Here is a 26272-nt window from a genome sequence, read left to right as displayed (position 1 = left end):
ACGACACTGCTAAATGCTAGGTGAGGCGAGCCTACAAGTTGAGAAGGATCACAACAAACCATGACGGCGGAGCCCTGAAAAGCCGAACAAGTCTGTTTTTTTTTTGTTTTTTTACAATAGTACGTTTACTTTGAGCAATGTGGACGTAATCTAGGTTTAGCATTCACATTCCATGACTTACAAGTAGGAATTCTGCGACCGGAGTGTTGAGAAATACCGATTTATATGTATGCTAGCCTTTAGCTTTAGCTACAGCTGTATTAGCTACTCGTGGTGACGTCACCAACTCTTGTCCAGACTGTTTGGTGTCGATGACGTCAAGTAACCGCTGATAGCAAACATGTGGAGGAAGTTTAACCAGCTGTCTTTTATTTACTGACACTGGTTATCTTTAAATCCGCCTGGGTAGCGTTCTTGGTTTGTAGTCAAGATGAGTTGGTTCAACGCATCCCACTTGTCCACTTTCGCCAAGCAAGCGTTGACAACAGCTCAGAAATCGATCGATCGAGTTCTGGACATCAAAGAAGAAGGCCAATGGAGTGACGCAACTGTATTGCCTTATGACGGTAAGTTGTCTACGCCAGTGTTTTTCAAGCATACTTGCCAACCCTCCCGATTTTGCCGGGAGACTCCCGAATTTCAGTTTAACCCATCCATTTCTACGGCTTATTCCCTTTGGTTTCGCGGGGGCGCTGGTGGCTATCTCAGCTACAATCGGGCGGAAGGCAGCGTACACCCTGGACAAGTCGCCACCTCATCGCAGGGCCAACACTGATAGACAGACAACATTCACACTCACATTCACACACTAGGGCTAATTTAGTGTTGCCAATCAACCTATCCCCAGGTGCATGTCTTTGGAAGTGGGAGGAAGCCGGAGTACCCGGAGGGAACCAACGCATTCACGGAGAGAACATGCAAACTCCATACAGAAAGATTCTGAGCCCGGGATTGAACCCTGACTACTCAGGACTTTCGTATTGAGAGGCAGACGCACTAACCCCTCAGGCATCGTGAAGCCCTTCAGTGCAACCATTCCCCCGAATTTCTCCCGATGTCCACCCGGACAACAATATTGGCGGCATGCCTTTAATGCACTACTTTTAGCGTCCTCTACAACCTGTCGTCACATCCGCTTTTCCTCCTTACATTTTGCGTTCCGCCTCAGGAACACAATGTATTTGTAGTCACATGTAAGTGAATGCATGCATACTTGATCAACAGCTATACAGGTCACACTGAGGGTGCCCATATAAACAACTTTAACACTGTTACAAATATGCGCCACACTTTGAACCCACAACAAACAATAGTAATAAACACATTTCGGGAGAACATCCGCACCGTAACAAAACATAAACACAACAGAACAAATACCCAGTACCCATTGCAGCACTAACTCTTCCCCCATCTCCCGAATTCAGAGGTCTCAAGGTTGGCAAGTATGAAGCCAAGGCACATATATTTCATTGAAAAAAAATCCCATCCTTGTCGCCATTGTTGTGTGCCAAACTTGTCACTTATTAGCAATCTAAGCTAAACAAAACACCGAAAGAAAGCTTATTGTCCTTTTCTGCCTTTTATTCCCACTCTTACTTTTTCCACTCTCAAGTGTCAAACACACAACACATGTCATTATATCCTGTGTGTGTGTGTGTGTGTGTGTGTGTGTGTGTGTGTGTGTGTGTGTGTGTGTGTGTGTGTGTGTGTGTGTGTGTGTGTGTGTGCACCCCCCAGCCCCCCCCCGCCCTTAAGTTCCCCTTACAAAGGTTCCGGTATTGTCCTGTGACCTGATTAACCAATCAATGACAGACACCACCACCAGCAAAAAATGTTAAAAACAAAATTCAATAGCCTATATTGACAATATAAAGTCGTTCTCATTAAATACCTGACGCAATTGTTCGATATGACTTCAAACCATGGTCATCATTAATTATTGTCTCAAAGTAGGCTTACAAAGCAATGGAATACCTGCTGCCCCCTACTAGTATGGAAGAGTATTACATGGTTACTCTGCTGATCTCCAGACACCACATACACTACAACGTCACATTGTTTGCGGATTATAAGTATTGGTTTGCATAAAATATTTTTCAGACTAATTAGGTAAAGTTGCATAATTTCCCGCGGCACACCAAACAATAGCTCACGGTACAATAGTGTGCGGTGGCTCAGTGGTTGAAAAACACTGGTCTACGCTGCTCTGTAGTACCACCTAATGTCGTGTCATTGTAATAACATGTTTGAGTGCCGTTATTGTTTTGTCAGATGTGACATTGCCGGGAAAGCTGTCGTTAAGTGGAGGGTGGGGGATGGTCCAGTGGGAAGCACTACCTGAAGAAGATACCCCAATCCCTCCGTCTCCCTCTGCTGCCATTACTACACCTGTCACCCGCACAGTAGTGGACGACTCTGACAACTTTTTTAGTGCCTTTTTGTCACCTGGAGACACGCAAGTTGACATTAAATCCAATGTAGTGTCTGTACTACCGGCAAAGTCTCCAAAGCAGTCTCAGGAGAAAGACAATAACCGCAAAAATGCTGCATCCCTAATCAAATCGGAGGGCGAACCCATTGTGTCAGTTGTTCAGGGTCATGAAAGTCGGACAGTTGTGGATGGACAAAAGGTGGAAAATGAACCCTCTCATGCAGACACCATTCTTCTTCAGCCAGTTTCTCCCATAGTAAGTAGTGGTGAGCTACCTTGTGACCCAGACGATAAGAAGGCCCTTACAAGCGATGTAAAGCCAAACACTGACACAGAAGAGTCTGCAGACCCAATGACCGAGTGGTCACAGAGTCCAGCTGGATTACCTGTTGAGAAAGAACCCTCGGAATCTTCAGAGACTTGCACTGCTCCCACTGAATCTAAAAAGTCTACACAACTTCATCCGCTTGCCTCCCAACCTTCTAAGGATGTACATTTAGAGCAGAAAGACCCAAAGCCTGAAGACCGTCAGACTGATACCCCCTCCCCCCCAGTTTGTGCCTTCTCTTCAGGAACATCTACCACCAGTGACATTGAAGTGCTGGATCACGAGAGTGTGTTGAGTGAAAGTTCTGCCAGCTCCAGGCAAGAGACGGGAGAAGGAAAAGCTGGACTTCACTTAATGCATGGTTCATTCCAACTTCTCTCCGCTTCTACCTGTGAAGACTTTCCCCGTCTTGAGGACTATACAAAACTCACAGAGAGTTGTGGCTCTTCTTCAGATGCGTTCGAGCGCATAGATTCATTCAGTGTACAGTCAATGGATAGCCGCAGTGTCAGTGAGATTAACTCCGATGATGAGAACTCTGGCAGCCGGACGCTCGCTTCTGTCACTTCGCCCGCAGCCCCGATAACAGATGTTTCACCAAGCATAAGCGAGAAGCAAGACGATGGTGTTGTGGAAAAGACCAAAGAGGCGGAAGAGGAGAAGGACAAGTGTTTCGCCGGCGCTGTAAGGGAACAGTCTCTGGACGAGATGGAGGAGAGCGGACGAAGTGTGACGCCAGTGAACAGCGAACAACCTGAGGACTTGACCGAGCAGGAAGAGGAATCTGAGGCGAACGTCACCCTGTTCGAGCCCAACGCCAACGTTGAGTTATTCATTCCACCAATCACAGAAGAAATGAAAAGTGTCTCAACCGTTCAGTTTTTGGAACTTCAAAAGGTAAACAAACGCATCAGTTATAGAGAGCTATTAGTCGGGAAAACTGAACATTTCTGATGGAAGCACACACATTTTTGTTGTAGGTCATCGATGAGCTGTCAAGCCGCCTTGAAAAAAGAGAGTCTCAGCTGTTTGCAGTCAGCAAGGACAAGGCGAGACTGGAAGAAGAATTTGACAATCTTAAAGAGTGAGTATTTAAATCTTGGGGGGAGGGCAGGCAATTCATTCACAGTTATTAAGGGACAATACTTACTAACATTACAACATACATATTAAGGGTGTTTCTGTCATCATAAATGCATAACTCGTATTCTAAGCAGCCTTCACCTCAATAGGCTTGCACGATATATATACGAAAAAAATTAGAGCTTTTAAAACTATGGTCATATTGTGACTATCACATTGGAGCGGTGGCCAGGAAATTGGACAACGACAAGCATGCAGCCGCATCCTCAACACAATGTACCGCCCTTGTTAAGGGCTAACTAAGACTTGCCCTTTTATCTGCAAATAAAATACGCTTCTTACAAGTATTACTAGAAGATGAGGAATAGTTATAAGTAGATGGATCTTTATTTTCATTGCACAAGTACAACTAGATTTTGTTTTCAGCAGAAACCAGTTCCAGATTAGACAAAAAAAACACTGTACAGAGTTACAGAACAGAAATGGTGATGGTTCGCCACATGGCACCTCGTAAATGCTACGCTACACAATGTAAGGATACAAGATGACATGCTAACCGCTAAACTAGAGCTTTGGAATGTACAGCATGTGGGTTAAGCGGACCGGTTGAGCAGATTGATGTAAATATCGACAGTAACGATACCAAATATGGTATCACTATATGGTCGATACTACAGCGGTTGCATTGATTATTTTTACTATCAAAAAGCCTTTCGTCATTCTTAGTTTTATTTGCAAACTCAGGATATTAACTGAGGTGGGTAGATAAAAAATATTGACAGCAACGATACCACGTATAGTATCAGTATAAAGTCGATACCATAGTAATGAGATCTATATTTTTGATACTATCACCAAATTGATTTTTGTCATCTGTTATTTTTTACAAACTCAGGAAATACTTTAAAGGGAAAATGCTAAATTATTTAAATCATAGACTGTCATAGTTTATACTTACCTGACTTTATTTTGCTTACAATATTGTCTGTAACATAAGGAAATGAATTAGATATTAAATTTATATCGTTATATCGCCATACTTTATCTTGACTGATTATCTTTGTGACTAAAAATTAATTGAGTCAATGATATTACAACAGAAACGAACAAGACAATAATAGTTTTGAGAAGACAATGCAACTGGAAATTATGCAATATGTTATCATCCTTTATCAGCAGCTAAATTAGGAGCCTTTGTCAGCCATTTTAAAATGGTTCTATTATCTGTTATAAGCCGAATGATATATTGTGATATGTATTGTTATCGCAGGGCGCTGTAATATATATCGCAATAGAGATTTAAGGCTATATCGCCCATTCTTAACCTCAATGCATTAAATTTTGCAATTTAATCTAATTCAAGTCTATTCCATTGGCGGTCTGGAAATGACACCAGACTGGCTTCCGACATTAGTTCAAACTGGTGAGGTTTTAACATTTTTGATGCAAATTAAATACAGTAAAGATATAAAATATAATGGACTTGAAGAAGGCATTCGACCGTGTCCTTTGGGAAGTCCTGTGGGGAGTGCTCAGAGAGTATGGGGTATCGGACTGTCTAATTGTGGCGGTCTGCTCCCTGTGTGATCCGTGTCAGAGCTTGGTCCGCATTGCCGGCAGTAAGTCAGACACGTTTCCAGTGAGGGTTGGATTCTGCCAGGGCTGCCCTTTGTCACCGACTCTGTTCATAACGTTTATGGACAGAATCTCTTGGCGCAGTCAAGGCGTTGTGGTGATCCGGTTTGGTGGCTGCAGGATTAGGTGTCTGCTTTTTGCAGATGATGTGGTCCTGATGGCTTCATTTGGCCAGGATCTTCAGCTCTCACTGGATCGGTTCGCAGCCGAGTGTGAAGCGACTGGGATGAGAATCAGCACCTCCAAGTCAGAGTCCATGTTTTTTGCCTGGAAAAGTGTGGAGTTCAAGTACCCAGGAGTCTTGTTCACGAGTGAGGGAAGAGTGGATCGTGAGATCGACAAGCAGATCGGTGTGGCGTCTTCAGTAATGCGGACGGTGTATCGATCTGAAGAAGGAGCTGAGCCGAAAGACGAAGCTCTCAATTTACAGGTCGATCTACGTTAGTATCCTCATCTATGGTCATGAGCAGAGGTGGGTAGTAACGCGCTACATTTACTCCGTTACATCTACTTGAGTAACTTTTGGGATAAATTGTACTTCTAAGAGTAGTTTTTATGCAACATACTTTTACTTTTACTTGAGTATATTTATAGAGAAGAAACGCTACTTTTACTCCGCTCCATTTATCTACAATCAGCTCGTTACTCGCTACTTTTTTTTTTCATCGATCTGTTAATGCACGCTTTGTTTGTTTTGATTTTGTCAGACACGCATCCAAAATAGGAACTACGCATGCCTGCGTTTCACCAATCAAATGCAGTCACTGGTGACCTTGGACCAATCAAACAAAACCAGGCGGTCACGTGACCGTCACACGTCGAATCCGACCTAAAAAAGTTGAAAAACTTATTGGGGTGTTACCATTTAGTGGTCAATTGTACGGAATATGTACTGTACAGTGCAATCTACTAATAAAAGTTTCAATCAATCAATCAAAAGTGTAAAGGAAAAAGGACACTTTTTATTTCAACCGTACTTCCCGTCAAAAGCCTAAAGACTGATCGCACAGTTCCTGTCTTCACAATAAAAGTGCCGCTCCATCGCGCCTGCATTAACAACATAAGAGTCTCCGAAAGCCAGCGCAAACAAGCGAGCAAGCTACGGAGTTTGCCGCCAATGTATTTCTTGTAAAGTGTATAAAAACGAATATGTAAGCTGGACAAATAAGATGCCAAAAACCAACGACTTTCATGTGGTATTAGACAGAAAAGAGGAACTTTTTTTCTCCTCCATTTGAAAATGTGGACATTAATAGCACTATACTGTCTGATTCCAATCAATACGAGTCATCAGAATCAGGAAATACACCAACTTATATTCTTGTCTTCATGAAAGATAGGAATCTATATGTTAAACATGCATGTATATTCATTAAAACACCTTTAACATGTCAACAAAAACGGCAAAATAAATAACTATAAATAATATACTGTATATATATATATATATATATATATGATATGTGTGTGTATGAATAAATGAGGTAGATCACCTCGACTTGGTCATTTATTAAGTAATTGATTACTGTTGAAAAACCTATTGGGGTGTTACCATTTAGTGGTCAATTGTACGGAATATGTACTGTACTGTGCAATTTACTAATACAAGTTTCAATCAATCAATCAATCAATGAATGCCTACTGAGCCTATGGTGCTGTTAAGTTATAGTGGCTCAATTTTCCTTAATTTTTTTATTTTAATGTATTATTATTTAATATATATTATCGTTTTAGTTGCTTAAGAGATATTTCTGGCTATGAATTTGCTCATTGCTATTTTCAAGTTTTTCTGCATTATTTGTTGCTGTAATCATTAAACAAACTGGTTACTCATCAGTTACTCAGTACTTGAGTAGTTTTTTCACAACATATTTTTTACTTTTACTCAAGTAAATATTTGGGTGACTACTCCTTACTTTTACTTGAGTAATAAATCTCTAAAGTAACAGTAAAGTACAATTTCTGGCTACTCTACCCACCTCTGGTCATGAGCTTTGGGTTATGACCGAAAGGACAAGATCACGGGTACGAGTGGCCGAAATGAGTTTCCTTCACCGGGTGGCGGGTCTCTCCCTTAGAGATAGGGTGAGAAGCTCTGCCGTCCGGGGGAGCTCAAAGTAAAGCCGCTGCTCTTCCACATCGAGAGGTTCGGGCATCTGGTCAGGATGCCACCCGAACGCCTCCCTAGTGAGGTGTTTAGGGCACCTCTAATCGGGAGGAGGCCACGGGGAAGACCCAGGATACGTTGGGAAGACTATGTCTCCCGGCTGGCCCGGGAACGCCTCGGGATCCCCCGGGAAGAGCTATACAAAGTGGCTGGGGAGAGGAAAGTCTGGGCTTCCCTGCTTAGGCTGCTGCCCCCGCAACCCGACCTCGGATAAGCGGAAGAAGATGGATGCATTAAATATAATATAATTTTATATATAACAAAAACATTTTTTTATAGGGAACTTGGACCAACGTAAACACAGTGGCAGATCCTTGCATTGACATTTTAACCTCCTTTTTAACATCTATAGAAGTGATGTGAAAATGTGCTGTCGTCTGTAGGCTGCATGTATTTTGATAACGAATCATTAATTAATATGTTTGCCCTCCAGTGAAGTAATAACTCTGAAGGAAGAGAGCTCCACTGTTCAGTCCTTAAAGGATGAGTTCACGCAGCGAATAGCGGACACCGAAAGGAAGGCTCAGTTGGCTTGCAAAGAGAGAGACATCGCCAAGAAGGTAATTCAATTTATTGTGATGGAAGACTCATCGACATTTTAATACAATGATACATTTTGTATAAGATAAATAGTGATTTGATATAATGGATTAGGCAAATTTCCAATAGCTGTTTGTTTCAAGATGGGTATATTTTTACAGGAGATTAAGGGCTTGCGGGAGGACCTTTCTACAAGACTGAATTCCAGTGATACATTGGAGCTTATCAAAGAGAAAGAGGAGCAGATCAGAGGCCTACTAGAAGAAGGTAATACCTGTGCCAAATACTGTCATTGAGACAGCAGGGTTAGTATTTGATGAAGTAAAGTTGTCCAGTAAGAAACCGTTTAATACTGCCTAGCCAGAAACTCAGTAAAAAAACAAACAAAAAAAAAAAAACAACAACCACAAATCCCTGTGCAAACAGGTGAGAGATTTTTATTGGTTGATTACTACTGGAATGAACTCTTTCAACTCTATTTTTGGCTTTTGCAGCTTAAAGGCCTACTGAAACCCACTACTAGCGGCCACGCAGTCTGATAGTTTATATATCAATGATGAAATATTAACATTGCAACACATGCCAATACGGCCTTTTTAGTTTACTAAATTGCAATTTTAAATTTCCCGCGAAGTGTTGTGTTGAAAACGTCGCGGTATGAAGACGCGTGCGTTTGACGTCTCGGGTTGTAGCGGACATTAATTTCCAGCCCGATCCAAGCTATACGTAGTCTGCTTTAATCACATAATTAAACAGTATTCTGAACATATGTGTTGCTGAATCTTTTGCAATTTGTTCAATTAATAATGGAGAACTCAAAGTAGAAAGATATAGTGGGGAAGCTTTTAGCCTTTAGGCACACAAACACACAGTGTTTCCTTGTTTAAAATTCCCGGAGGTGAAGCTTTACTATGGATCAGAGCGGTCAAGCGAACATGGTTACCGACTACATGTCAACCGACAGTTTTCGGTGAGAAAATTGTGGTAATAAGTAGGCTCTTACCGTAGATCAGCGGAGCTTCTGTCCTGCTGCAGCTTCGTGACTTCCCTCAGAGATTCTGGCGTCAACACACCCGTGGCCACACCCCTCCGACTTTCAGGTACTATTTAACTCACTAAAACACTAGCAACACAATAGGCAGATAAGGGATTTCCCAGAATTATCCTAGTAAATGTGTCTAAAAACATCTGACTCGCTCCCACTGCAATCGCCTTTTTTTTTTACTTTATTTGTTTTTATTTTTCTATTCCTTCACTCTTAAATCTCCTCATCCACGAATCTTTCATCCTCGCTGAAATTAATGGGGAAATTGTCGCTTTCTTGGTCCGAATAGCTCTAGCTGCTGGTGGCTATGATGGTAAAAAATTTTCAGATGTGAGAAGCCCCACAACCCATGACGTCACGCGCACATTGTCTGCTACTTCCGGTAAAGGCAAGGCTTCTTTATTAGCGACCAAAAGTTGCAAACTTTATCGTCTATGTTCTCTACTAAATCCTTTCAGCAAAAATATGGCAATATCGCGAAATGATCAAGTATGACACATAGAATGGACCTGCTATCCCCGTTTAAATAAGAAAATCTCATTTCAGTAGGCCTTTAAGAGACACTCTTGGGTCATGAACGTGGCCTTTTAGAGAATTATGTGCAAAACTTGCAAATTTTATTCAAAGAATGAACTGATGGTTTAAAATACCATGCAGTGTTTACAGTGCATCCGGAAAGTATTCACAGCGCTTCACTTTTTGTACATTTTGATATGCTACAGCCTTATTCCAAAATGGAATAACTTCAGTTTTGTCCTCAAAATTCTAAAGACAATACCCTATAATGTCAAATGTTTTTTCAAATTTTGCCAATTAATAAAAAAAATAACAAAAAATACATAAGTATTTACAGCTTTTGCTCAATACTTTTTTGCTGCGTCTTTGGCAGCAATTACAGCCTCAAGTCCTATTTTTTTTAATGTGATACCACAAGCTTGGCACACCTAACTTTGAGCAATATCAAATCAGGACACCTGTAGTTTGTAGACTATATCATATAAATACCTCTTAAAGGTGAGTCATTAAATAAAAGTGCCCCTAAGTATGTTTCGCCTATTTTATGAACACCTGAAAGCAACATGTGGCTATGACGGTGCATCAAGAGAAGCAGAAGACTGCCGTTGACTGAAATACAGCTGAGGTGTAATATTTGAGGTGTAATAAAGTGTTTTACTGTTTATAGGTGAAAAGCTGTCCAAGCAACATCTTCAGCACAGCAATATCATCAAAAAACTGCGTGTGAAGGAGAAGGAGAGTGACACAAGACTCACCAAGCAACAGAAGAAAATTAAAGAGATGGAGAACGAGCTGAAGCACCTGCAGCAGGTGGGCGCCAAATTTAGTACTTCACATTTTGTCCATTGTATTTATGGTGTTTTAATTGAACAATTCTTCAGTCAGACGTTTTTTTTTTATGCTAATTACTTTTCCGACCATCTTATATGACAGAAAATAAAAATTAAAAATTCTGCCCCAACATTTTTTTTATATATAAAATGTGAATTAGTGAAGTGAAGTGAATTATATTTATGTAACGCTTTTTCCTTAAGTGACTCAAAGCGCTTTACGTAGTGAAACCCAATATCTAAGTTACAATTAAACCAGTGTGGATGGCACTGGGAGCAGGTGGGTAAAGTGTCTTGCCCAAGGACACAACGGTATTGACTAGGATGGCGGAAGCGGGGATCAAACCCGCAATCCTCAAGTTGGTGACACGGATTCTCTACCAACTGAGCTATATCTACTAAATAGTTTTGTTGCCCATTTTCTATTTCTAGTCTTAACTTTAGACAAATTTACCTGTGATACAAAAATGTATTGCTCATCATCAGCTCATTTTACTTTCATTCTAATTTAAACTAATCACAATGCACTGTATCGTGAAGGTGTTTATTCTAGCATAAAAAGTAACCCAGCTCTATTTATTTCATACATTTTAGGTTTTAGAGGGGAAAGAAGAGGTAGAAAAAAAGAATCGGGAAAATATCAAGGTGCTGAACTCTGCTGTGGAACGTCAAGAGAAGGAGCTGAGCAGGCTGCAGACAGACTCTGAGGAGCTCCAAGAGAAGAACAGAAGTCTCCAGGCGGCTCTGGACAACTCTTACAAGTACACATTGACTTTCCCTGATATTGATAATAGTTACTGTCTGCTAGAGCTCTTACATTAAGTCTACCTGCACATTGTAAACATTTTATTTACTTCTACCTAGCAGCATTTCCGACACAAAATAATTAACCTGTGACTGATACTGCATGTGTTCTATCATCACTAACATTTTTATTTATTTAGGGAGCTGGCGGAACTTCACAAGGCCAATGCCAGCAGAGCCAGTGAGGTTGAAGAGGTAGCTCTTAGTAAAGAGATACAAGCCAAGGAGTTGCTAAGCGTGGCCCTAGTGAAGGCCCAGGATGAGGCCAGGATACAACAGGAAGCTCTAGCAAGCCAGGTGACATCTGCTTGTGCAATTGACACACTTTTCAGCATAAAAGCCCATAGGGTTTTTGCTGTGTCAGCATCTTAAGTTCCCACCATGGGTTCTGCGAGGTGCAAGTCAATGACGTGGTAGCCAGACGATGCAGCAATTTTTTTAGAATAGTATATCTGTGCACAAAAGAAGATATAGTATCTCAACAGTTATATAAAGGTTTCACTGTGTGTAAACATTGAGGTGTTTTCCTTCTTTTTGTGCAAATACCACAACTGAAAAGGTACTGGAAAAAGCTTAGATTTGACCCTGAAAAAGATGTATGAACCCTGATAAATACATGAATAGCAAGTAGGACTCATCCATTATTTTGTGCAGGTGGCCGACCTAAGATTGGCTCTTCAGAGGGCCGAGCAACAGCAAGCAAGGAAGGAAGATTATTTGAGGGAAGAAATCAGTGAATTGCAGCAGGTAATAATATGATACTTTGCCTTTTATTAGTCCAGTTATACTTACACACCATATATTTCTGTGTCATCTCCCACAGAGGCTGCAGGATGCAGAGACAAGGAACCAGGAGCTTAGCCAAAGCATTACCTCAGCAACGAGGCCCCTGCTGCGTCAAATAGAGAACCTACAGGCTTCGCTGGGTGGACAAACTGCATCCTGGGAAAAAATAGAGAAGAACATCTCTGACAGGCTGGGTAAGAGTTAAATGGTGTGTCTGTGAATAGAGCAAACAAGGTGTGCCCATAATGATTGTGTTGTAAAAGGAAACGCAAAACCGGCTTTATGAAGTATTTTCTGGGAAGTCATTATGCTTGTATGTTTAAATACAGGGCATGAACAAACTATTTATGTTGAGGCATAGAAAAAGGATCAGAATGAATAAGCTTTGCTTCATCCTGCTCCTTTTCAGACTGATTGCATTGTGCAACTGAATCCTGTGACTGTCTTTAATGTATCTGTAACTAGTTATTGCTTGCCCTATAAAGTACTTGGTGACAATTGGGTTGAGAGCTTATGCATTAAAGACTTGTTCATACCAGGGCTGTCCCGCTCCAATACCAGCAAACAAAAAAAAAATAACAAGGGAATATATCAATTTACTAAAATCTCAGACACAAGCAGTCCTGCAGCGCGTTTATTTGTGCAACGCTGCACAGTTGATTAACATATACATGTCTTCTAATAAGCACATAAGGTTGGTAAACATGGTTGGTCATAGGCTACTATGAGCTTGCAGCTACACCACAGTTGAGTACACAATAGTGTTCATTAATGAACAATATTGAAGTCTTAAACACATTTGTCAATATAAACATGTATCAAATTGTTATAGTTGCATAGCCTTCAAAGCGTATTACGAAGTATCCTGTAACAAACATGCATTTATCCTTCAACTGACTGTGTCATGAGTTAGACTTAAGGAATTATTGTGGCCACTAAATGTCCCCCAAAAATAAATTACCACTCCACTTCAACGAAAAGACGGGACAAGTCCCTTCCAGACAATTAATGTTAGAAAAGGTTCGTGTTTTTCATAACAATCGTTGTTCCCTGTTTGAGTACATACACTTGATCAAGCCTTTTCTAACTTTCCACACTACACATAATAAAAGTAAGTGTGATTCCTACAGATATCAAATCAATTTCGGTATTAGCCAATACTTAAAGGGGAACTGCACTTTTTTTTTTAAAATTTTGCCCATCATTCACAATCATTATGAAAGACAAGAAGACAAAAGTTAGGTTTTTTTGCTTTCTAACCTGTAAAAATTAAATCGTTCTGCTGGCTAGCAATGCAGCTCATGAGAGCAATCAATTTGACCTCTAAATAACTTTAAAATGCATTCAAAAACCGTCAACAATAGTTAAATACATTCCGTAACCTGTATAATAACCTTGCTGTAGCGACATTGTTATTCTAAGAGCAAACACTGTAGAAATCTTCTTCTGGCGTAGTAACACATTGGTGTGCTACGGTATTAGCCGTACAAGCTAGCTACGAAAAGAGATAAGCTAGCTTCTACGTCAACATGAAACACATTTGAGTTTGTAATGCACAAGACAATGCGTTAAGACAGTGGTCCCCAACCTTTTTGTATTCGCGGACCGGTCAACGCTTAATAATTTGGCCCGGGGGTGGGGGGCAATTTTTTTTATTTTATTTTATTTTTTTTCCTTTGTCATGAAAAAGGGAAGTTTTTGTCATGAGAAAGGGAGGTTTTTGTGGTTGGTGCACTAATTGTAAGTGTATATTGGGTTTTTATGTTGATTTAATAAAAACATTTATTTATTTATTTATTTATTTTTTTAATAAAAATTAATAAAAAATTCTTCTGCGGCCCGGTACCAATCGGGCCGCCCAGTGGTTGGGGACCACTGCGTTAAGACACCAATCTGTAGTGACTGAAAAACATGAACAATCATTTTACAGTATTTGTAAAGTGTAAGCCAGCATTAGGGACGGCGTGGCGCAGTGGGAGAGTGGCCGTGCGCAACCCGAGGGTCCCTGGTTCAAATCCCACCTAGTACCAACTTCGTCACGTCCGTTGTGTCCTGAGCAAGACACTTCACCCTTGCTCCTGATGGGTGCTGGTTGGCGCCTTGCATGGCAGCTTCCTCCATCAGTGTGTGAATGTGTGTGTGAATGGGTAAATGTGGAAGTAGTGTCAAAGCGCTTTGAGTACCTTGAAGGTAGAAAAGCGCTATACAAGTACAACCCATTTATCATTTATTTATTTCATGTTTTGTTTGTACACAGCTAACCAGACAGTGTATGTACTGTAGTTTGTGTAACACACGTGACATGCCGCGTGTATCATGATCAATATAAAGTGTGACTAACTCGATGGACAGTTGTCTGTTTGATCCATATGGCCGCAACGTGTTTTTTATGTGTTTTAGGGTAAGCACGCCATTTATGTTAAGATAGCATGGTTTCAACTTCCACGTTGCAGCTTTGAGTGACTTTCACCTCACTCTCTCGGCTTCCGTCTGCTTCAACGTCTCACTCTTCCTTCGTGCTGGCTTGTAGAAGCAGTAGTTCCATCCATCCATCCAGTTTTTTACCGCTTGTCATTTTTGGGTTTGCGGGGGGTGCTGGAGCCTATCTCCGCTGCATTCGGGCGTCCGCTGTATATTTAGCTTCAAAAAGATAAGGTTGTAAATCCTCATTTGTCCAAAAATAGTCGTCTTTGTTGTTTGTTAGCAAGTCTGCGATGATTAGAAGACACACACCTCTTGTTTACAAAAGTATGAACACATGTTGTTGCCAGAAGCCAGTAGTGGGCTGCTCTGGAAATGGAAATAAATGCGCCAAATAATTTACTCTCAATGGTTAAAATGACCAACATACAGTAAATACATTTTACATATTGTTATGAACATGTCTGTTACTAAATTATATTTATATGTATGTATACATACATGTGTGTGTATGTGTATGTGTATATATATATATACATACAGTATACTTGTAAAATGTTGATGGAGGGTTTTTAAGTTGTTTTAGAGAGCTTTGAAGATTACAACAGACTCCCATTAGCCGCATCTTCTAAGCATTTTTTATCATCTTTGAATTAAAAAAAGAAAAAAAAAGTGTGTTCTCGTCTTTCATAATGAATGTGTATAATAAGCAAAATTCCAAAAAAAAGTGCTGTTCCCCTCTAAGGCTCACGTATTGGTATTGTATCAGAAATGGAAAAAGCTGCATTGGGACACCTTTCGTTTATACTAACCTAGCTTGCAGCACCATCTCTGCAAAAGCTATTTTTAGTGCATTTACTTATGCCACTGATTATTTTTCAAAATATATTTCTCTTCTCAGTGGAAGCCCAGGCACAACTTGCTGTTGCAGTGGAGAAGGAACGCTCAGCAACAGAAGAACTGCACTCCATCAAGTGCCAGTTGGCCTCTCTGGAGTCACAGAATTCCTTGCTTCGCCAGGAAAAGGTCCGACTCCTTGCACTCGTAGAGACTGAGAAGAACAGAAGAGAGAATTTGGAAGACGACAGCGGCAGGTATAGTAACACTTTGACCTATTAGGTAAAACAAAAAGTAAACAGCCTAACACATCACTATCGCTGCTTGTAGCTCGTTAGATGCATTTTTAGATAGGCGAAGAAGCTGTTTCCATAGAAATACAGTATATCTGAATGAAGGTATGTGCATCTTGTATTGTGCTGACCACCAACAATATATCACCTCAAATGTATATTTACACTCTAATGCTTCTTCAATTTGGTGTTAAAAAGAGTCTTAATATCAGTCCTTTACTCTTCAGTACTTTTTGATATTTTTTTGGGACTTCTGGCTTGTTTTGTCCATGTAGAGAGCATATTGAGTTGGAGAATCTGCGAGGGGAACACAGTCGCATGCTGGAAGAAGCGAAGAAAGAAAAGGTGTAGTTTTGCTGCTCTTTATTGCTGCTGTTCCTCGACAAAATGGTCTCCTTCTTTACGTATGTGTTCCTGTCTCCAATACCAGCTGCTGCTCACGAATCAACTAGAGATGGAAAAAATGAAGGTTGAACAAGAGAAGAAAAAATGTTACTTAGCACAAGAGGCGCTCAAGGAAAAGGTGAGAGATTTTTAGAGATTACGCTTGGCTGGTTGTATTCACAATTTATTTTTTAAAAGCCTACTGAAATTTGATTTTCTTATTTAAACGGGGATCTTAGGTCCATTCTATGTGTCATACTTGATCATTTCGCGATATTGCCATATTTTTGCTGGAAGGATTTAGTAGAGAACATCGACTATAATGTTCGCAACTTTTGGTGCTGATAAAAAAAGCCTCGCCTTTACCGGAAGTCTCAGACGATGACGTCACAAGGGTGAGGGCTCCTCACATCCTCACATTGTTTTTAATGGGAGCCTCCAGCCGCAAGAGCTATTCGGACCGAGAAAAGGACAATTTCCCCATTAATTTGAGCGAGGATGAAAGATTCGTGGATGATGATATTGATAGCGAAGGACTAGGAAAAATAAAAATAAAAAGTTAAAAAAAAAAGCGATTGCATTGGGACGGATTCAGATGTTTTTAGACACATTTACTAAGATAATTCTGGGGAATCCCTTCTCTTTCTATTGTGTTGCTAGTGTTTTAGTGAGATTAAATAGTACCTGATAGTCGGAGGGGTGTGTCCACGGGTGTCTTGAGGCCAGTGTCTGAGGGAAGTCGACGGCAGATACAAGGACGGTGCAAACTCCACAGATCTCCTGTAAGAGGCGACTTTTTAACACAATTTTCTCACCGAAACCTGCCAGTTGACAAGTGGTCGGGATCAATGTTCGCTTAACCGCTCTGATCCATAGTAAAGCTTCACCTCCGGGAATTTTAAACAAGGAATCACCGTGTGTTTGTGTGGCTAAAGGCTAAAGCTTCCCAACTCCATCTTTCTACTTTGACTTTTCCATTACTAATTGAACAGATTGCAAAAGATTCCGCAACACAGATGTCCAGAATACTGTTAAATTGTGCGATGAAAAGAGACAACTTTTACCCGCAAATACTGCTGCGCTAATATTTCCTGACAGTCCGTGATTTCCTGACAGTCCGTGACGCCACGCGTCATCATCCGTGACGTTTTCAACAACAAACTCCGCGGGAAATTTTAAATTGCAATTTAGTAAACGAAACCGGACGTATTGGCATGTGTTGCAATGTTAATATTTCATATATAAACTATCAGACTGCGTGGTCGGTAGTAGTGGGTTTCAGTAGGCCTTTAAATGTTGCAATGTTTTAAATTGTGTTGTCTAATCATGGTGTTTTTATGTTGTTTTTTGTTGAGGAGCAGAAGAGCATAACCCACGATGTCCCAGTTTCTTCCACACCCTCACTCTCCCGATCGAGCTCCTTTAGTGGGACAGACAATGCTGGTTTGCACTCCTCCATCTTCTCTCAGGTACACGCTAATTACACAAACATTTTTTCAAACGGGTAAACAAATAAGCACCTTTCTGCAAAAAGATACCTTTTCCCTCTTATTACCCGAGTTTACACTCACTAAAATGTTAGACTATTTGCTTAGCTCAATGAAACACTGTTGCTAACCAAACAGCAGTACTTAGAGTCACATAAACACTCACAGATGAAAGTGTGGTTCCAAACAGATGTTTTAAATGAAGTCTCTGTGCATTGTGAAGTGAAATGAAGTGAATTGTATTTATATAGCGCTTTTCTCTAGTGACTCAAAGCGCTTTACGTAGTGAAACCTAATATTTAAGTTACGTTTAAACCAGTGTGGGTGGCACTGGGAGAAGATGGGTAAGTGTCTTGCCCAAGGACACAACGACATTGACTAGAATGGCGGAAAAGGGGATCTAACCTGGAACCCTCAAGTTGCTGGCACGGCCGCCCTACCAACCGAGCTAAACCGCCCCACATTATTAAAGATGTTCTTACATTATGTGAAGACAGTGTTTAACTTACCTCTCTGCAAGCTTGGCAGTATTGTGGACTGTACTTTGAGCTATGCTTCATAGAGCTTTTGAAAGGCATTTGTAAATATGTATTTGTACAAATAATTTTCTCCCCCTATAAAGGTCTAAATTAGGCAGTGACCAATAATGTTTTTTTTTCTTATTTATTCTGATCTGATTTATACGCTTGAAAATAATGTTTTGAAATTTGAAATAGTAAATATAGATTTTGTATTCATATCCTTAAGTTTCGTAGATATTTTTTGTGTGTAAACCTCTAAAACCTTTATTCTGAAAAACAAAGAGGATCTGTAGTAAACAATATCCCAACAAGATCAGGGTTCGATTCCCAGACAGGATGCCAACAAATGTAGCTGCAAAGTGGCCGTACTCTTGCATCACATTATTCTATTACTCCACTCAAAGTCCTTATGCTGTTGCTTAAATCAAATTTCATGTAATTCTGCAGGTGTCACATGATCCAAAAACTGTTCTTTGTTAAACAAACTTAAATTGATGGACATTATGAAAGCCATGTGACACAGTTAGTATGGCCTCTTCTGTTTCTCTGGCTCAACAGCACCTCCTGGCTACGCAGCAGAATAGAGCTTTTATAGTGAAGTGAAGTAAAGTGAATTATATTTATATAGCGCTTTTTCTCTAGTGACTCAAAGCGCTTTACATAGTGAAACCCAATATCTAAATTACATTTAAACCAGTGTGGGTGGCACTGGGAGCAGGTGGGTAAAGTGTCTTGCCCAAGGACACAATGGCAGTAACTAGGATGGCGGAAGCGGGGATCGAACCTGCAACCCTCAAGTTGCTGGTACGGCCACTCTACCAACCGTGCTATACCGCCATATTCCATTCATCCATTCGTCCATGCATTTTCTACCGCTTGTCCCTTTCGGTGTCGCTGGAGCCTATCTCAGCTGTATTATTTAGGACAGATAAAATAGCTATGACATTTAGGGAGATAAATAAAGAATCAATAATAACTATTATTTTACATTTCAAAAAAAACATTTTTAAGTGTACATATCAGACCAGAATAGATTTGAAAAAAAAAAAACACATTGGTCACCCCCTCATACAATGCCTAACCTCTAATAGAAGCCTTATACTATCTCCTATTAAATAAAGACAGTATATAAAATAGAATATAAAGTACTTTATTGATCCCTGGTGGAAATTCAGCAATATGAAGAAATACAATGATCCAATTAATATTGTGACTTGTTTTCACATTTTCTTTTGTTTTGTTTTCCCTCTCTATAGGATGACTTGTTAGACCAGACGCTCGGCAGTGGAACAATGTCTGTGTCATTGAGTGGTACCAACTTCTATGAAGCTGCCAGGCTGTCTGGGGGCTCCAGCATCATAGAGAATCTCCAGTCTCAACTCAAACTGAGGGAAGGAGAGATAGCACAGCTGCAGGTAGGGATAAACAGATGATGTACAGTTGCCCCTCGCTATATCGCTGATGAAAAAAAAACGGCATTTTCTGCATGTTAGTGGCCTTAATTAAGTTTGATTAATGTGTTATGTGTATTATATTGTCTCATTTATATTACATTGTGGCGATCTATAAAGATCTTCACCAAGCTCAATGAATGTCCATTTTCGGGTTAAGGGTGAACACTGCTAACAACATAAGCAGGTAATCTTGGCGCTACTGTATCTTCACTACGAAAATCTCAAAATGGCAGAACAACTTTTTGATGGAATTCATCTTCAAGAATCATCTTCAATTCTTGCCTCGTCAATAACACACAACTTTGACGTGAGCAATGTCAAAAGACAATAGTTGCAGGTAGCTTTGGAGTCTGCGCAGATCTTCAGGCTAATGAGACTGCTATAAACTCCGCTATCAGCAGCTGTCCGGCCAAGCTCTTTTACTGCACTTTATCTTCGACATAAATAACACATCTCTAACGCGATGAATGTGGAATGACATGCAATGCTAGCACAGAAGTCTAACATCACAGCTAGGGATGTAAAAATAAACAGTAATGATAACTGTGTTAAAACATCCAATGGTTAATATTAACATTTTAAATTAAAATGATTTAAAAAAAACGTAAGTGATTACTGCACTCCAATAAACTCTTGGACTGATTGGCACCAACTCTCTGGCACAGATATGAAAAAAATAGACATTAACATTTTTCCTTATTAAAAAACGACATACCCCAATCTTAACTTATACAAACACATTACTGTCTGAGCAACTAAAATATTCATTGTGCACATTGAACTTACAAGCTGTGCTGTCTTAGCTTGAGTGATCAAGGATTAGGAAGGTGTTTTTACGGTTCATTCAAGGACCGCTAAACAGCGTAGGATGACACACTTTTTGTTTAAATAAATCATAGTGTGACAGTAAAAACTATTAAAACACTAAAAGTTCAGACTAAAACACTATCAGTGCAGCATAATAAACACAGAGCATGCAAAACAGTGGGTTTTCTAACAGTGTGTCTATTTGTTCTAGTTACCAAAAAATAACTTAAAAACGAGACGTCAGTGTGTGTATAAATACGTTTGGAGCACATTCTTCAATACAGCAATAATGATAAATGTGATCATTTTGGTCACAATAACCGTGATATGAAATGTTCATATTGTTAGATCCCTAGTCACAGCTATTATTGTAGCTGTGACTGTCAAGTTGACCAAGTTTTTGCAGAACCGCCCGTGGTTTCAGCAAATTAAATAAAGGAATCACCCAGTATGAGATTAAGTTTTCAATCTTGTGAAAAATAAAATGAATAAATAGGCGACGGCCATTGCAATGATGCTTGGAGGGTCCTCCGAGCAGCTAGGGAGTATTGTAATCTAAAGTATAACATATTTAAAGAGGAAGTGCACTTTTTTTTCAATTTTTCTTATCGTTAACATTCATAATAAGGGACAAGACGACAGAAGTCTTTTTTTTTTCTCGGTTTTTTTCCGCTTTCTAACATAAACATCGGCATGTTCTGGGTGGTTAGAAATGCAACTAATGGGAGCAATCACTTCAACCCTTAATTCACTTTAAAAATGCATTCAAAAACCGTCATCACTACTTCATTTACGTTCCCTAACCAGTAAAATAACCAAGCTATAGCAACATTGGTATTGTAAAAGCGAATACTGAGGAACTATTTTTATAGTGTAGTAACACATCACCATGCTGCAGTATCAGCTGCAAAAGCCAGCTACGGCAAGAGATGAGCAAGCTTATACATGAGTTTGAATTTGTATATCACAACACTGCGATACCACACTAACTTGACCGTGAAAAATAATATTACAGTATCTGTAGAGTATTAGCCCACATTTCATGTTTTGTTTGTACTCAGCTGAGCTAGCCAGACAGCGTCTGCACTGTAGTTGTACAAACCCCATTTCCATATGAGTTGGGAAATTGAGTTGGATGCAAATATAAACCGAATACAATGATGTGCAAATCCTTTTCAATCCATATTCAATTGAATGCACTACAAACACAAGATATTTGATGTTTAAACTCATAAACTTTATTTTTTTTCGCAAATAATAATTAACTTAGAATTTCATGGCTGCAACACATGCCAAAGTAGTTGGGAAAGGACACGTTCACCACTGTGTTACATCACCTTTTCTTTTAACAACACTCAATAAACGTTTGGGAACTGAGGAAACTAATTGTTGAAGGTTTGAAAGTGGAATTCTTTCCCATTCTTGTTTTATGTAGAGCTTCAGTCGTTCAACAGTCCAGGGTCTCCGCTGTCTTATTTTACGCTTCATAAAGCGCCACACATTTTCGATGGAAGACAGGTCTGGACTGCAGGCAGGCCAGGAAAGTACCCACACTCTTTTTTTACGAAGCCACGCTGTTGTAACACTTGTCTTGCTAAAATAAGCAGGGGCGTCCATGATAACGTTGCTTTGATGACAACATATGTTGCTCCAAAACCTGTATGGACCTTTCAGCATTAATGGTGCCTTCACAGGTGTGTAAGTTACCCATGCCTTGGGCACTAATACACCCCCATACCATCACAGACGCTGGCTTTTGAACTTTGCGCCTATAACAATCCGAATGGTTATTTTCCTCTTTGTTCTAGAGGACACCACGTCCTCTGTTTCCAAATATAATTTGAAATGTGGACTCGTCAGACCACAGAACACCTTTCCACTTTATATCAGTCCATCTAGGGACGGCGTGGCGCAGTGGGAGAGTGGCCGTGCGCAACCCGAGGGTCCCTGGTTCAATCCCCACTTAGTAACAACCTCGTCACGTCCGTTGTGTCCTGAGCAAAACACTTCACCCTTGCTCCTGATGGGTGCTGGTTAGCGCCTTGCACGGCAGCTCCCTCCATCAGTGTGTGAATGTGTGTTTGAATGGGTAAATGTGGAAGTAGTGTCAAAGCGCATTGAGTACCTTGAAGGTAGAAAAGCGCTATACAAGTACAACCCATTTATCATTTATTTATTTATCTTAGGTGAGCTCAGGCCCAGCCAAGCCGGCGGCGTTTCAGGATATTGTTGATAAATGGGTTTGGCTTTGCATAGCAGAGTTTTAACTTGCACTTACAGATGTAGCGACCAACTGTAGTTACTGACAGTGGTTTTAGGAAGTGTTTTGAGCCCATGTGGTGATATCCTTTACACACTGATGTTGGTTTTTAATGGAGTACCGCCTGAGGGATCAAATCTCCGTAATATCATTGCTTACGTGCAGTGATTTCTCCAGATTCTCTGAAATGTTTGATGATTTTACGGACCGTAGATGGTAAAATCCCTAAATTCCTTGCAATAGCTCGTTGAGAAATGTTGTTTTAAAACTGTTCGCTAATTTGCTTACAACGTGGTGACCCTCACCCCACCCTTGTTTGTGAATTACTTAGTATTTCATGGAAGCTGCTTTTATACCCAATCATGGCACCCACCTGTTCCCAATTAGCCTGCACACCTGTGGGATGTTCCATATAAGTGTTTGATGAGCATTCCTCAACTTTTATCAGTATTTATTGCCACCTTTCCCAACTTCTTTGTCACATGTAGCTGGCATCAAATTCTAAAGTTAATGATTATTTGAAAAAAAAGAAAATGTTTATCAGTTTGAACATCAAATATGTTGTCTTTGTAGCATATTCAACTGAATATGGGTTGAAAATGATTTGCCAGACATTGTATTCCGTTTATATTTACATCTTACACAATTTCCCAACTCATATGGAAACAGGGTTTGTAATAACACGCATGACGTGTTGCATGTATCATGCTCGATTTTAAAGTGACTCACTCCATGGACAGTGGTTGGTCTGGTCCAGCTGACCGTGGATTTTGGGTAAGCACGTCATATATGTCAAAATAGCTTGGCTCCAAGTTTCATATTTATAGCGTCAAAATCGCTTTCATCCCCCTCTCCCGACTTGTGTCTGCTCAAACGTGTCACTCTTTCTTTGTGCTGGCTTCAATAAGCAGCCGTAGATTTAGCTTCTAAAGTATAAGATTGTAAATACTAATTTGTCCAAAAATAGTATGTTTCATTGTCTGTTACCAAGTCTGCCATCATTAGAAAACACATTTGTGTTTGATTCCGGAAGTAGGAACACACATGTTGCTAGAAGTCAGGCGCGCGCTGCTATTGAAACAGAAAACAATGCGCGGAAGAAATCAGTCCCGGAAATTATTAAGATGATCAAAATATGGTAAATATTGAACATGTTACATATTTTTATGAACGTGTCTGTTACTACATTATGTGTAGACTTGCAGTGTGTATATAAAATGTTGCTGGAGGGCTTTGAAGGCTACAACGGTGACTCCCATTAGCAGCATCTTTAAGGCATGTTTTAATCATTGTTAAAAGCGTTTAAAAAAAAAAAAAAAAAAGACTTGTGTTTTTGTCTCATGATTGTGCCTGATAGGCAAAAGTTCCCCTATAAGAAAAAATGAGTGTAAGTGTGACTGTATGGGTGTTATTTGATGTTGAGAGGGCACAATGTCAAAGTATGTTTTTTAGGAGACCAAAAACAGTTTATTTTGCTCTTAGCTATGAAAATATTGAATTAATTAATAATAATCCTACTTTGCGGAAATTCCGGTTCAAAATAACCGTGATAAACAAGGGACGACTGTTTGTGTGTTTTTGAAGGTCATCACGGGCATAAACACATACTCTAAACATGCTATTGTAAACTCAGCCCTTGAGCATTCTTTTTTTTCTTCGCTATGTTAGCTTGAGATTTCTAGTCTGGAGAGGAGTCGTTCTGTAATGGCAGAAGAGTTGGTTCGACTCACCAATGAAAATGATGAAATGGAGGAGAAGGTAAAAGATATCCCCAAGATGAAAATTCTGCTCAAGGTGAGGCTTATATACAATAAATGGATAATACGCCGAGCATAATAATGTTGAGGCTTTTTTGAGAGGTTTATGGACTTCCTCTTATCCCTTTCAGGATCTGGAACAGAGGCACAACACAATCTTGCAGATGTATGGAGAAAAAGCTGAAGAGGCAGAGGAGCTCAGGCTGGACCTTGAGGATGTAAAGAGCATGTACAAAACCCAAATTGATGAACTGCTGCAGAACCAGAAATAAAGTTCACCTAATAGGAAGACACTCACAAGCTAATTGAACTTTGTAAACACTCTCACAAATGAAGTATTTTATTTTAAGTTGTTATACAATATTTGAGCAAGGGTGTTGGTGATTAGTGATAACTATTAGGGGGAAAAAACATCCAAGGAAAGCAGCAAGGTCCTAGAAATACCTGCTGCAGCCACTACTGACATTCCAGTGTTAACCCCAGTGAATATATGTTTCTGAGGCCATTTTAAGCAGCACTAAACACCAAATCAGGGAAATTATTTGTGAGAAACATAGTTCAACCTGCCAGTAGGTTTACTAGGATTTAACATTTTAACAACATTTGATGCTGTTGGAGCTGCTCATCGTTGTGAATTTTCTTTCAAATTTATCATCCCATCTGTAGCTTCTCCTGAATGAATATCTCCAATTATATTATTAAGTTGTTTTGCAATGCACAGATTCTACCATGTTTACTTCAGCATAATTATTATGTTTTAACAGGTTTATTATCAGATGTACAAAACAGTTGTTTATTCCTAATCCTGTATGATATAGAAAAGTCAATCAACGAAATGTAACTGTATAAATGTAAATTAATAAACTTTTATTTGATTGGTGACAAAGAGACATGTTTGACATTGATTGTGTGATATAGGTGGAAATATTTATTTTCCCATAAAGCAACACAATTTTCCAGACTGTAGCAAAATGGGTTTAGAATAATGATTTTTTTTGTGGATAAACCTGCAAAATGTGATAGAATCAAACACAAGAAACACTCTGAATCAGGGCTTTCAAACTTGTTTTAAGCATGGGGGAAAATCTATTCCCGAGTGGGCTCTAATGGTAAAATCATGGCATGATAACTTAAAAATAAAGACATCTACAGGTTTTTTTTTTGTTTTACTTTGGCCAAAAATAGAACAAGCACACTATGAAAACGTACAAATCACAAATAATCCTCTGGACAAAACACTTAGTTTGTTGGAAATTCTGAGGAAATTGGTGCTGTTTCAAAAACACAATGAGCTTAAACTTTGTCTCAGTGTATGTACAAAGCCAGGAATAAACTTTAAGTCGCAGTCTTTCTGGTGTTGAAAAAAAAACGACGTGTAAACTCTTCCATGTATCAAATACCTCCTTTGTCTTGTCCACATATCAATCCAGTGCTAACTCAACAAACCGAAAAAAAATGGAGGTAAAAACTATTCAATAGGGTTAAGTTTGCGTTTCTTGTGTTTGACAGAGACATTTTAAGGTTTAAAAAAGTTAAAGTACCAATGATTGTCACACGCACACTACGTGTGGTGAGATTATCCTCTGCGTTTGACCCATCACCCTTGATTGACCCCCTGGGAGGTGAGGGGAGCAGTGAGTAGCAGCGGGGGCCGCGCCCTGGAATCATATTTGGTGATTTAACCCCCAATTCCAACCCTTGATGCTAAGTGCCAAGCCGGGAGGTAATGGGTCCCATTTTTATAGTCTTTGGTATGACTCTGCTGGGGTTTGAACTCACGACCTACCGATCTCAGGGCGGACACTCTAATCACAAGCCCACTGCCGTTTTATGCCTTTTTGCTTCGAATACATTGGTATTCGGTTTGGGGCAAAGAGGGTGCCAAA

At 39.9% G+C, this 26272-nt stretch overlaps 1 protein-coding gene across 2 annotated transcripts; it reads left to right on the top strand.

The window, feature by feature from the left end:
* On the top strand, nt 1-25276 carry tmf1 (TATA element modulatory factor 1). 2 transcript variants are annotated; one of them, XM_061874954.1, is made up of 17 exons: nt 1-566; nt 2272-3656; nt 3740-3843; nt 8078-8204; nt 8346-8451; nt 10413-10555; nt 11170-11336; nt 11520-11676; nt 12034-12126; nt 12203-12359; nt 15488-15680; nt 15992-16061; nt 16147-16239; nt 17462-17569; nt 19365-19523; nt 24298-24423; nt 24518-25276. In XM_061874954.1, the coding sequence occupies exons 1-17, from the start codon at nt 431-433 to the stop codon at nt 24656-24658; spliced, it is 3465 nt and encodes a 1154-aa protein (XP_061730938.1). In that variant the 5' UTR covers nt 1-430; the 3' UTR covers nt 24659-25276. The 2 variants fall into 2 exon arrangements, with proteins under 2 accessions (XP_061730938.1, XP_061730937.1); XM_061874953.1 differs by having other exon boundaries at nt 17456-17569.
* The last annotated feature ends 996 nt before the right edge of the window (nt 25277-26272 follow it).

The sequence above is a fragment of the Nerophis ophidion genome, linkage group LG16 (genome assembly GCF_033978795.1).
Source record: "Nerophis ophidion isolate RoL-2023_Sa linkage group LG16, RoL_Noph_v1.0, whole genome shotgun sequence".
Classification (NCBI taxonomy): Eukaryota; Metazoa; Chordata; class Actinopteri; order Syngnathiformes; family Syngnathidae; genus Nerophis; species Nerophis ophidion.
Note: the sequence above shows the minus strand (reverse complement) of the source record. Positions and strands in the feature narration are given on the sequence as shown.

Bases quoted from the DNA above. Each gene is read 5' to 3' on its own strand.
- tmf1 (XM_061874953.1), top strand. From the start codon at position 431: ATGAGTTGGTTCAACGCATCCCACTTGTCCACTTTCGCCAAGCAAGCG. The intron at 3,844-8,077 runs GTGAGTATTTAA...TTTGCCCTCCAG, and splicing joins GAATTTGACAATCTTAAAGA to TGAAGTAATAACTCTGAAGG. The intron at 8,205-8,345 runs GTAATTCAATTT...ATATTTTTACAG, and splicing joins AGAGAGACATCGCCAAGAAG to GAGATTAAGGGCTTGCGGGA.